This window comes from Pagrus major, chromosome 1, assembly GCF_040436345.1.
Source record: "Pagrus major chromosome 1, Pma_NU_1.0".
Taxonomy (NCBI): Eukaryota; Metazoa; Chordata; class Actinopteri; order Spariformes; family Sparidae; genus Pagrus; species Pagrus major.
This window is the reverse complement of record NC_133215.1, coordinates 32932371-32946195: the sequence shown is the minus strand read 5'-3', so window position 1 is coordinate 32946195 and position 13825 is coordinate 32932371. Positions and strand designations below refer to the sequence as shown.

The following is a 13825-nucleotide window of genomic DNA, read 5'->3' as shown; positions in this document are numbered from 1 at the left end:
CGACAGCAAGAGTAGATCATTGCAGCATCCTGTTTTCTGGCTAGCCGCACTTTCAAAAAGGCTACAGCTGGCATTTTTCTAGGATATATATTTCTTTTTTTCTTCTTAGGTGATAATCTACTGTATATTTTTTTATTTTCAGCCTGACCTAGCTTTTAAAGACATACAACATGTCTATAGTCATCAGTGGCCAGGAAATCTTGAGGTCTCTGAACACCCTCCTGTGTATCCCTGGCCCATCTTCCCGTTGTGTGTTTCTTGCTTTTGGTACCGATTCCTCGTGTTATTTCTTGTTTGTACTTTGTTTTGCTCTTGGATTTCCCCTGCTTTGTTGTTGCTACTATTTGGATTTTGGATTTAGGACTGTCAGCTTTCATTGAAGTTTGCTTTTTTTCCCCCTTTGTGTAAACCTGACAAGAGTACTCATGATAGAAATATCAAAACAGTAAGACAATTGGTGGTGAATGCTTACGTAAAAGATGAGATAAATAAAAGTGAGCTTAGAATAAAACAAGTGACACAATATTAAAGCAATTAATGAAAAAGTGAAGACAATTTAAAAAGAAACAGATGACCATATAATTATTAGACTACTGTTTATAGCTTAGTTAAATGGAAAACTTCTCTCATAGTAACACCAAAAGCCGTTACAAGTGAAGAGACCAAATTATAGAAGTGGGCTTTCAGTGGAAACTGTGACTAGGTCTTTAAAAGGAAGTCTTTGTGGTTTGTTAGATCAGATAGTCACTGCTGTCTATCACAGGAAAAAAAGACAGAAGAAGATGAGGTCGTTCTGGATTACGATGACTCTTGTTGGTGAGTGATGCACCCTATCATTTTGGATAGACGGGCAGAGGTCACATTGATTAATCGGCGAGGAAATGTCCCTTTTTACTTTATACTAAGTATAAGTAAGTGGTGTACTTACAGCACAATGACGAGCTTGATTTGTTTGACTGACTATGGTGACAGCACCATTACAGCTCTGTTTTATCTTGCTTTCCAAATGTGAAACCAGAGCACGTTGATTGTGTGATAATAGTAATCTCAAAAGGTATAATAAAAAAGGGGAACAAGATCAAGGCTACAGAAGGCTATAATTAATTTAAAAAATCAATTATAATAAATAGCTGAATATAGCTTTAATAATAATTAACTACAAAAAAGTTTGAAGAAGAGATTTGAAACATGTTGAATTGGCCAACTTTTGATGGAGTTTCAGAGTTTTGGGCAGCATGCTGAAAAAACCTTACCAACCTCGGTAATCAGGTGTGTTGATAGAACAACCAGTGTAATCCCCTGTCAGGAGCTTAAAGTACAGGGTTTCTCATAACAGGTTTTAATTTCTAATTTACATTTTACAAAGCATCCTAACTTTAATATTGGTGACATCAGATGATTAATGAGATTTAAATCTGAGAGTGAACTGAGTGTCATCTGCATAATGTTGTTATTGCATGTTGTACATACAAGTGACCCTGTGGAGGAATATGGCTGTCCCAGAAGGACACTAAAAGATGAGGAGGAGGTTCCATCAACTGCCACAGAAAACTACTGCCAGTATGGAAATATACCAATCTATCAAGAGCAGAATCTTTGGTGCCAAAACATTTTTAAGGCATGGGATTAAAATAGAGTGGCTTGCTGTGTCAATCGTGTGTGAATGATGGAACTTTTGGAGTCAGCAGCTAGTAGTTCATCATGCTAACCTTACCAAGTTGTTTTGGTGCTAATTAATCAAACCAAAAACTGGAATAGAAGAAATCATAATTTTGGGTAAGGACAATTTTCTATCGACTAATTAAAATGAGGATTTCAATTGGGAGATGATTGTTTTTCTTCAGAAGGCACCACTAACACGTACTCAAAATAGGTTAGCATTGCTGTAAAGGGAGTAAAATGATTTTTCAAGGATCCAGGTGTCACCAGCTCCAGCCCTGCTCTGTAATGATGCCAAAATGTGTTAGCTTGTAACTGACTTGTTTTCATGTAAGTTCATGGTATTTAAATCTGCAGCTAACATTTTTAAAGCTTGAACTCAGCATACAATTGTAAAGTTGATCTTCATTTCATGCACTCTAGGATTTATCACCATGACTAGTTTTTGGATGCCGTTTGTGCCTGCTGTTGATGTCCAACTTGTCAAGTTCGGTTCAACAGTCACTCTGGGCTGTAACATCTCCTACCTTTACGATGCAACATGGTTTAAGAACAACCCAGATGTCACCCCCACTATGGTTCTCTGTGCCAGCCTCAGAGAGGGACGGCCAGTCCAAGGTAGTACATGATTTCAATGAATGTTTTATAAAAATATGGAAAGATAAAAACTGATCTGCTGTAAACTACCTTCTTCAGGGTTTCAGATTGGGCCACGTTTCTCAGTGAAGTTGATGAACCGATCTCTGGCACTGAAGATCGCTGATGTTGAGGAAGGAGACCTGGGGCTGTACTACTGTATTTCTTATGTAAACACACGTTTAACAGTTGGGAGAGGAACAATGCTTCAAGGTAAGAGAATTTATCTTGCATAATGGTGCCTTTATTACATCAAAACATGAACTAATGATTATTTTACCAGCCTTATTACATATGTTCGAATTTCCAGTTATTCAGACAGGTTTACGTGCCAACTACAATCAAAGCTAATTTATATGACCTGATTAAGGCAATCAAGACCTCGATCTTTTGTCATGCTGCTGCTGACAACTGCTTGTAGGATGTATAATGACAAAAACAAAGGACTGACCACATGAGAGAGTAGTCTTTTCTTTATTCAAACACTTGCAAGTGGACACATCAACCAGTCAACAAGAAATATTCTGGCTGAAGATGTGAAAAGCCTTCTTGTGGTCTGCTTTTATCCAGGCACACAGCCTAAACTTATAGAAACACCTGTAGTTCATACATCACCACTCTTGACATAATTACCTCCTGGCTTCCCTTAACTGCACTCTTTGTCACCCATGCAATGTCCTACAAAGAGTAGGCATCCTCTGGTCTTGGCCAGCAGAGCACTCTTGTCTTGAATTTTGCGAAGGTTAATGTAGTCCAACTAATATCGGATTATGGTAAAGTTAGCTAATGAAATGTTGTTGACATTATCTAACTCTAGACTAGATTAACTAATTGCAATTTTTATTTTACAACAAACTGTAACTAAAGCTGGCTATGTAAAATACTGTTATTGCATAGATTCATGACAGGCCAATAAGTGTGCTGAAATGTCAACAAAATGCAGACATTTCATCATATTACCAGCCAGTGTGCTTGGTAAACACTGAAAATGAATGGGGTTCAGTGCTGGAACTATTCAATGTCTGGAAATGTCAGCTGGCCCATGACACGTTTCACTTCTGCATTCTTCTGCCAAGAATTCATGGAGAGGCGTGAGGAAACCATACCAGGGGAGAGGGAACCAAGGAGGAAGAGTCGTTATGTCACAGAATCTCGCTTTGGGGCCAGATTATGGTGACAGCTGTATTGAGGTCAATGGGAAACGCATGGAGAAACACACTTCAGCCTAACATATCTACGATGTTTGGCATTGTATGTTCTGATGTTCAAATGAAGAAATGTCTCCAGAAAATACCACACTTCAGAGAGAAGTTAACGACTTTTAAGCGACACGTTTTTACCTGTTCATGGTTTACATGCAGTCTGATCCGACTCTGGGAAATCAGTCTGGCCTGCCTCATTTGATCACAATTTAATCAGCACTGGGAGGAAAAATCAAGGGTTAACTTATTATCTGAAATGTGTTCTTTCATTTTCTGGAGGCATTTCTTCATCAGAAGTCACATGACGTAGATATGTTGGGTTGTAGTGTGTTTCTCAATGCATCATTGACTTCAATACAAGTGTCACCACAGTCTGGCCCCAAACCAAGATTCTGCGACGTAATGACCCTTCCTTCTTTTTTAGGTTCCTTGGAGGAAACAAGGAAATATGGGTGCATTCCAAATCGCATACTTTTTCTTTTTACTTTTAGTACCTACAGCAGCTGCCCTCACAAAGTAAATACTGTTGGCTGCAGTATGCATACAATTGGGACATACGTTTTCATCATGACAGTATGCCTTGAGCTTTGAGGAAATGGGAAAACTATCCCAGCTCTACACATAATTTTCACACGCTTTTCTGCCCCTTCATGTCTGTCCCTGCCTGCCACGTCTTTTCTTCACTGATGTGATAGTCCTGATCAGAGCCACTGTCAACCTTGCATCTGTCGGTCTCAGAGGCTGTGTTTAGTCCCAGTCTGGTGGCCTGTTATGTTCACTGGGAGGCGGATGAGCCCCCCCCCCCCCCTCATCCAAGGGTGCATTGCAGGCAGACTCCCATCAGCTACAAGGGCCACTTAGCTCCATGGATAACTGAACTACTTGCAAGCAGCAGCAGCTAATCCCTACAGCCAAGGATAGCTACAGCAAAAAGTACAATGAGCAGCAGTCAGTGCTTACACTTCACCCTGTAGTTTTGGAGATACCTTCAAATTCTGGACATTTCTTACAAATTAGACCTTTCATGTATACTAATTTTCCGCACAACTCTTAAAAAGTAGGAGTCTCATTTGCATTTCCTCTTTCTGTATTTCCTCAGTTTCATCTTCAGGTTCCTCGCAGTTTCTCCATAACCACTGGTACTGTATGGTTTTGGGATTTGGGCTGCTGATTTTGACGCTGGCTGTTTGCATCACCCACTGGAAAACCAAGTCAAAGTGGACCATCAAAAACCCCGAGCCCCACTACTGACAGCACCTAAAGAAGACAAAACCACTTCCAAACACACCATGAATACCATAAACAACACCACCAATAGACTTAATAGATCCTTTTCACAGCAAGCATTTGAACTTGTCACAGCAGGACAAGCACAACTCTCACCAATAACATTAATGAAGACCTTGAAACTGCATCATTTCACTGAATGCAGCCTTGAGTAAAGATCTGAATCACACCTGTGCCTCTTAAGATATGTTGCATATAGATCTGATCCAAGGGAGTCAGGGATGTTTCTCTCTTTAACTCAATAAACCTCCAATGATTATTGGTCATGTTCCACACAAAAGGAGGACACAGTAACAAAACCAATAACAATATCAAAGATATGAACAAGCTATGACCTCTCAGTTCATTAGGTTGTGATTTTCTGACTGTACCTGAAATATGAGTCAGATCTAATGCAGGTGCTTTTGGTTACTTTGGTCCTGCCTGCTGGAACAACACAACTGTGTCCATGTTCAAAAGCAAGGTCAAAACTTTGTTTTATTATTTGTTTTTATCTTAAATACTTATGTGTATAATATATGTGCATCTGTGTATCTGTGCCTGTATTCCTGCTTTAGGAGTAGATGCAGCTTTATTGTATTCTTGTTATATGCACCATCATGTAAAGGACCTGCAATGAAATCCACAGCTTGGTGTGATTAATGAAATATTGTGTTTCATGACATGTTGTCGTTTTTTCTTAAATGTCTTTTTGTTTTAACCTTCAAGGCCACTGTACACTGTACACATAAACACACATGTAACTTTTACATGTGTATTTCTGCTTAGAATGTAAGAATTATTATTTAATAGTTTCATATATTTCACAAAATGACCCCAAAAAAAGACCAAAAATGTATTAAGTATGGATGCACAATGTATATCGGACGAATAAATTAACAGCCCAACATTGAGGAATATATATTATCGTTTTTTGTTATCTGTATTGGTGAAGTTTTAGCTGATCAATAAAGCCAATAATAGGAAGCCAAAGTGCTTTTTAAAATAGAAAAATGTGAAATTATCAGTTATCATATTGGCCAGGAGAAGCAGGTAATTATTGTTTATCAGAACAGTCTAGTTAAGAATGAATGGAGTATTAAAAGCACTGCAAAAATTTAAATATCTTCTCTGAATGACTGATGAGTTTCCATGCTTGAATGCGATGTGAAACTGTTTGCAATACTGTTCTGATGATGTACATGTTTTCATCATTTCAGTATCTGCTTGAGTTTGCAGAAAGCTCAAATTTGCTTGACTCATGAAATGAATGTAAGACATAAAATAAAAGTTCTAAATAAACTAACAATGTTTTCTTGTGTTTTCAGTTCAGTATTTTCTGTTTCCTGTTTTATTGTGGTGCCTAACTCTCCTCTCGTTGCAAATCCCCTTCCTGTCCTTGTGTGTTTCCCGCCACTGTGAGTGTCTGCCCCTCCCTGATGTGTTACACCTGTGTCCAATCATCTCCCTTCCGTTGTATATATAGGGTGCTTCCCATTTCACCTAAATTGTTTCCACGTTCCATCCAGGTCATGTTAATTTTAAGTGCAAAGCAAACGGCATGCATCATTTTAGAGAAGTGCTCACTGAATACATGTTTTGTGCATGAATGCTAGGTGTGATTATTCTTGCTCGTTGTGTTTAGAATGTTATAGGTGATAATCAGTGATGGAAAGTAACTACAATAAGCTACACGTACTCAACTACTGTACTAAAGTACACTTTAAAGGTACTTTACTTGAGTATTTCCTGTTTATGTTACGCAATACTTCCACTCCATTACATCTCAGAGAGAAATATTGTACTTTCTACTCCACTACATTTTTTTGACTAGTCACTTCAAATTAAGAGTCTACTCAATGGATAATATAACAAGCTTTTAAAATGCAACACATTGTGCACCAAATACTTTTTATTTTAATACCTTAACTACATTTCGCTAATGATACTGAGGTACTTTTACTTCAGTAAGGCATCTGAATACCTCTTTCACTGCTAGCTAGTCCCTAGCTAATGAAAGGAAATGATAAATTGTATGTGTCTCTGCTCTCTACAGCTTAAACACTACAAACAAATTCACTACTTCATGATCTGAGGAGGAAACACTCTCTCACTTTGACTTCAAGCCCTCCGAAATCTAATGTGTGCACTTACTGTGCAGCACACTGGAAAATGACTCAACTGCCGGCTTGTTTTTTGAGCGCTGTTCGCTTTCTGCTGTTGCTTTCTGGATGGACACACAGACCGACAGATCTTTACACATCAAGAATCGTGAAGAATTACACTGGATTTTGGACAAATCTTGGTGCTTAATGAGGATGTTTCCTACTTTCATATCTCCAGTACTGTAAATTCAAGGCTTAAAGCTATGGTCTACGATCTGAGAAAGATTTGAAAAAAGCACCCCCCCACACACACACACCCCTCCCCTCCGAGCTCATATCGCTCTCCCCTCGGAGCCTCCCGCAACACACCACCTCCCTCAACAAGCACCAAGAGCAACAAGCCGGCCAGTGTCGTGCCAAGGTGCTTATCCCCGATAGGAAGTGTTCCCCCTGGCCGCGGGAGCGCGCGTGCATCCAGCGAAGGTGGAACTATGATACCGCACTTGATTTCATCTAAATAAAAGGAAACTACGCACATTTGCACTGTTTGATTCATCGTTTTAGTGTTCTAGTTTTATCAGCGAGGTTTTGCAAAGTGGCTCGTCTATCAAAATAAATGATTTAATCTGTACGTTTTATTCAACACACTATTCACTACACTGAATTGAGAACGTAGCCAACTGAAAAACCGAGGCAAGCACATATTTGTGTTACTATAACTTGACATGTAATGCGCTATGATGCACTATTTGTTGAATAAAATAAACTCCCCTTTTCAAAATCAAGATCGCTGTATTTATTTGCTGGCCTCATCTACATGATTTCACGTGATGTGATGGACAGGTGAACCCTGACCAAAAAGTGACAGTGTGACACATATAATTGAAGATCTTTTACGCATGCTGCGTGGACACTTGATGTCTTAGTCATTGATTATGCTAATTAGGTGAGCATTTCAGAGAAGGTCAGAGGTTAATAGCCTACAGACGATGGATCCGAGCGAGTTTAAGAAAATCATTTCTTATAAACAGAATGGAGAATACCCAGCGGGTTATACTAAGACAGAGAAATTTCTTCTTCGAAGAAAATCTTCTTTGTAAGACATTGAAGGTAAGATAAGCAACGTCAAACAGAAACATGGCATGACAAAACATTGCAGCACTGAGGAGACCCTGTTATCGATTAGCTCCAAGAATAGCCTACTTTGGGGGGCCTTAGGGCTTTGTTTGACCCAATCATTTCCCAATATTTCTAATTTATGAACATATGAAAATAAGTAAGTGAAGTATTAATACAGGTATCACTTCATTACAGATAAAAGTCCTGCATTTAGAGTACTACTTAAGTTAAGGTGGGCTATTAAAGTAAAATTATTCATGCAGAAATTCAGGCTGTGACTGATAATGAAAGTAGGTAATTAAAACTGATAAGTTGTTGCATTTTATTTTTGTTGATGCTTGAGGCGAGGTTTAGTTAGGCTATAAAAACTTACTTATTTCAAACTGGGAATAGTCTCTTTAGTGTAAATGCAATTTAATGCAATTTAATTTATATATATATATATATATATATATATATATATATATATATACATATATGCACTGAAACCAATAAGAGTTGTAATGTATTTGAACAAAACATATATAAAAATACACTAGTAATCTGTGTTTATGAGCTAGATAGATGTGATAGTTGCATGATTATTGCATTGAAAAATCCTTGCAAATCCTACTATTTTTGCTTCCATTTAGGAGGAGTGCTATATTATTGGCGCCACAAAGGGACTCCGAAAACAATTAAAACTAAAGTGGTCTGTGATGCCGAAGAAGCAGATAAAATATTCTGTGATTTTCATGCCAGTCCTACTGGGGCACACTGTGGACAGACCAAAACTCGAGAGAGTATCTCAAAGAGATTTTACTGGCCAGGGATGTCTGTAGACATCAACAAATGGGTAAGTCATCAATGCACAAAAACTGTAAATAATTGTCTGTTCTATGGTTCTATAATGCTATGATAAAGTTTATAATTTAATAGACAAAACAATTTCTCAGGATGTTCATTTATATCCTTCAAAATGATTTATGAAAAGTTTACCCTGGTATTTACATGTGTTTATTAATCAACTTTCCATTTTTACATAACATGCAATTATCAGGTTTCCCAATGCTCAGCGTGTCAGGCCAGTGGAATTTCAATCAAACAGCCAACAGAATTCACTCCCATCCAGGTTAGTTCATCCAAACACTGAATTTCTCAAATGGTGAATATACAAATTAGGCAGTATAATTAATCAGTGTCTGGAATAAACCAATTTTAATGTGAATATCTTTTTTTACATAAGGTTTCTCAGCCTTTTGAATTGGTTGGCATGGACCTTATTGGGAAACTGGCCGAAACAAAAAGGTGGGCATCAGTACATTTGTGTCATCATCAATTATTTCACCAAATGGCCACAGGCTTACCCCTTGAGGTCCAAATCAGCGCAAGAAGTCACATCATCAAATTCGTACATCAGTTTGAAGCCCCCAAAAGAATTCTCACGGACCAGGGAAAAGAATTTGTTAATGCTGTAAGTACTTCAGTCCTAGGCATTAATTTTCTTCATGTTCTTGATCTATTAAATATGATGTTTACCAATCTCTTTGATTTATAATCTTTATTATATATTATGTTTCAATTTAAATAGCACCTTTCTTTGGTTTGACATCTTGTTAGTTTTGTTCTGACAATATTTTGTGACTGTTATAGTTTTAACCTTCAGTTACTGTATTTATGATTCAGTAGTTCAGGCAGGCACCTCATGTTGCACCAGTCCTGATCAGCTGATTGGTCACATCCTCTGATTAGGGCAGGCTTTTTAAACTCTCTGCTTACCTGATCATTTCTGCTCTGCTGCTACTGCTGCCTGCAGCCGCTTGCTGCTGTCACTGCTGCTGCTGTTGCTCTGGCTGCCATAAAGTTCTCCATCCCACTTCCCTAGCATCCATCCCCGGGCTCTGTTTCCATGAGCCCCTGCAGGGGTTAGCTTCATTCCCTGTAATGTCTGTTAAACAGATCATTTACGACTAAAATGACACCAAACTTACTTCAGACATGCTAAAATGATTTATACCCTGCTTCAGTTATGAAAATGTTTATGCTCTCGACAATGATTTAAACCCAGAGTTGTCTGACTGAACTTCAAACTATTTTCCCTTATGATTGCAGATAAACAAGAGAGTGTGTGAGATTTTCAACATTCAAAGAAGCCTCTGCTCGCCCTACCACCCGCAAACTAACGGACTGGTCGAAAGAATGAATGGTACAATTCAGAGGTGAATCCTTTGTGTAAACACACAAGCTTTGATACTTATGTATCATAAAATTGCATGTGGTTATATTGCCTTTACAGTGAGGCTTTCCACCAGAATGTCATAGGGACTGATATAATATAAAACAATTTGAAAAATTATCTGGATCACAAGTATAATTATTTTGAAAATGTCCTTTTTTTCAGAGCCCTGAGCAAATTGGTCGGCCAGCATCCAGAGTACTGGGATGATTATCTTGATGGTGTCATGTTTGCATTACCCACCAAAAAACAGATGACCACAAAGTACTCTCCCTACTTTCTAATGTTCGGCAGAGAGGCTTGTTATCCCACACGAGTGCCAGAACATTACGAGGTTAGTTTACACACATGAAATATGTCAAGTCTTTTTTTTCCTTTTCATGTAATTCTAATGATTATGATTTAGGTACAATGATAACCCCAAATCCAGTATCTCAAGAAAATTGAATATTACAAAAGACCAATCAGGAAAAGCATTTTTAAGTATGTAAATTTATATGCACTCATTACTTGGTTGGGGCTATTTGAACTAAACTACTGAATGGACTTTTCCATGATGTTCTGATTTATTGAGGTATGCCTGTGTAATAATAACACATGCATAAAACTTACATATGTGCAAGCTTTTATTCCTTTTATTCCTAAGTTATGTTTATTCAAAGCTTGACAGCACTGTGGAGGACATAGCGGGACAGGAGGTGCTGTCACTGGACTTGGAACTCCAGGAAGAGTTGCTTGATCTTGTAAAAGAAAATCTAGCAAAGGCACAAGACAAAACAAGGGGCAAAACAAAGTTGACCGGCAAAACCACAGTCTTCAAAGTTGGGGACAAAGTTTGGAGACAAAACATCAGGAGCCAACAGAGGAAGGGTGGGAAATTGGATGCAAACTTTTTGGGGCCATATACTATTGTAGCAATTCAGGGCAAACATGCTGATCTTAAACATGAGAATGGGGCAATCTTCCCAAAGATCAATGTTGACCAGCTGAAAAAGCACATAGAGAGCACACCTAGAGTGCCTCACTGGGATGACAAAAAGAAAATGGTTGCTCCATCATCATCATCCCCATCATCTCCCCTATCACCACAACCAGCAGCCCCACCATCTACAACTTCACCACAACCAGCAGCCCCACCACAACCAACAGCCCCACCACCTTCTACCCCACAACAACTAGCAGCCCCACCATCTACAACTTTGTTTGTTTGTTTGTTTTTAACTATAGGCCATTTACCCAAAGGATAAGAAGTCCCTGTTCCTTGATCCACTGGGGGGGTCAAAACAGGACATCCAAACATGCTTGGAAATAACAAGGTAAACACAGGTGTTAAATGTAAACGTTACCATTTAACATGTCATTATAAGTAAGTAAATATGTTCACTGTCAATAACGAACATAAAACATGCTGCTGGCATTGACATCAACAAAGTTGACTTTTGTGAAAAAATTGCAATGACAATAATATCTTACTGTCTTTCTTTCTTCAGGGCATTCATGCGAAGAAAAGGATGCAGTGTTTCAAGATGGACACGGTGTGGCATGGTCCCACACCCCAAACAGCAGGATGCTACATCGTGTGGAGTGTTTGCCTTAAAAGTATGTTTGCTATCCAGTGCAGAGTCCTCACCTTCCATCACTCTTTTAAACCTGTATTGTTCAGTTAATCTGTTACCTAAAACAAGAACATAAAATGCTTTTTCCACAGTGACTAAAAGACTGAAAGACATTATTCTCTGACAGCAGATTTGTCTCTGAAAGGTGATGTGTAGGCTCAAACAGATCTCCTTAATGTACTGTAAATATCCTACAATGTCTTTTTCAGTTTGCCGAGCAACTCTTGAAAAGTGGCACAGTAAATTTTCTTGCCACAAAAGAGGGGATAAATGATCACAGGCTGAAAATCGCCATCAATCTCCTCCTACGGACTGGTAAGTATTATGCAATCAAAGAATTGTCCTTACAGCTGCTATAAGTCATCAGATATTTTCAGGTATTTTTTAGATTTACTATAATGTTACCTAAATAAAGTGGACACATGAAGAGAGAATGAGAAGGCATGTTCTTTTAATCTCTTTTTACAGATGACCTCACAGACACATGTCATTTCTGTGGTGAAGAGGAACACGACACAGACCAGAATTGGGTAATAAGATCAGTAATTGTAAACAACTACAAGTGATGAATATGAAATGTGTTCTGATATAACAATACTGGTAATTCTCTTGGCTTCTTCTGTTTTACCTCAAATTCAAATTTCTATTTAAGAGCCAACACTTAAATATTCCAGCTACACATGTATATAAAAAATGTAACAGCAATAACACTATTTTAAACCCTTTTCTTTGTTTACCAGATTCAGTGTGACAGCTGCTTGCGGTGGTTCCACCATATTTGTGTGAAAGGGCCTCCAGCTGAAGAAATATTTTTGTGTCTTGCCTGCATTTAGGTTAGGTTAGGTACACTATGGAGGAAAGTAAAGATGCAGCACACTCTACATAACTGTTGCCCCCCATATGTGTGTTTTCAGATCGTTGTTTAAAATTTGTGTTGGTTGTTTATTTATGTAGGTAATTGTTTGAGTCTGTAAGTTCTCTTTTATTATTGTTTTACTGTAATTTAATTTAACTTTATCTTTTATGTGTTTTGGATTTTATATCTTCTATAAAATCAATCTTAAAAAAAACCTGAAAGTCTGAAATAATATGTCTCCCCCCATATCTTTGGCTAGAAGAGAAGAAACTTGTTCATAATCACAGAGGTTATAGAGTAGTATCTGAAGTACACATAAAATAAATCATTCAAAGGTCAGGCTTCATCTGTCCATTTTGAAGGGGGGGGGGGGGGGGGGGGGGGGGTACAAATTCTGGCAGACAGGTTGACAGTCTGAAATAATATGTCTCCCCCCATATCTTTGGCTAGAAGAGAAGAAACTTGTTCATAATCACAAAGGTTATAGAGTAGTATCTGAAGTACACATACAATAAATCATTTGATGGTCAGGCTTCATCTGTCCATTCTATTCAACTGGCAGCCTGTTGGCCAACTGCCCTTTAACAACCTCAATTAGGCCTTTCGAACAATTTGTTAGTTGGCTAATTGGTCCATTTATTAGTTATTTCTGTTGCTAAAGATTTAAATTCTGAGCTTTACAGGTCAGAAATAGGGAAAGTCAGCTTAATGTCCGACCTCTGGGTACTTTACTTTGTTTTCAAATTTGGCCCCTCTGAAAAAGTTGCATAGGCTTGAGCCTATATGTATTAGAACAACCATCAACAACAAGAAAATTACATTGTTTGGTCATACAGTATGTGTCCCAGCCTCCTTAAAGCAACATTATGTAGAAATAGACAGCAATACCATTCACCCTTTTACAAGACACTGTACCATCAAAATGATTTTGAAGCTGTTATTTAAGGTAAAGAGGTTACGTACTGTCGCTTTAATACTTCACAGTATCATTTCGTTTTGACCACAACATATTTTTAGCCTCCCCAGCAAAATGGCTCTAGGTTGTAATGTCAGTCTGTTGGTAAGTAGGTCAGTCTATGTTTATGACTAAAAACCTACAAAACCATCAGCCTCAGCTCTATTTTATCTTTAGTGGTAATTAGCAAATCAGC

The 13825-nt window shown here is 38.2% G+C and overlaps 1 gene segment (V, D, J or C); it reads left to right on the top strand.

Annotated features, from left to right (window-relative positions):
- Positions 1-801: 801 nt before the first annotated feature.
- LOC141002467 (Ig kappa chain V-V region T1-like) lies at positions 802-5924 on the top strand. The segment is given in 4 exon segments: positions 802-816; positions 2083-2277; positions 2356-2508; positions 4597-5924. Coding segments are annotated over 4 exon segments (513 nt in total).
- The last annotated feature ends 7901 nt before the right edge of the window (positions 5925-13825 follow it).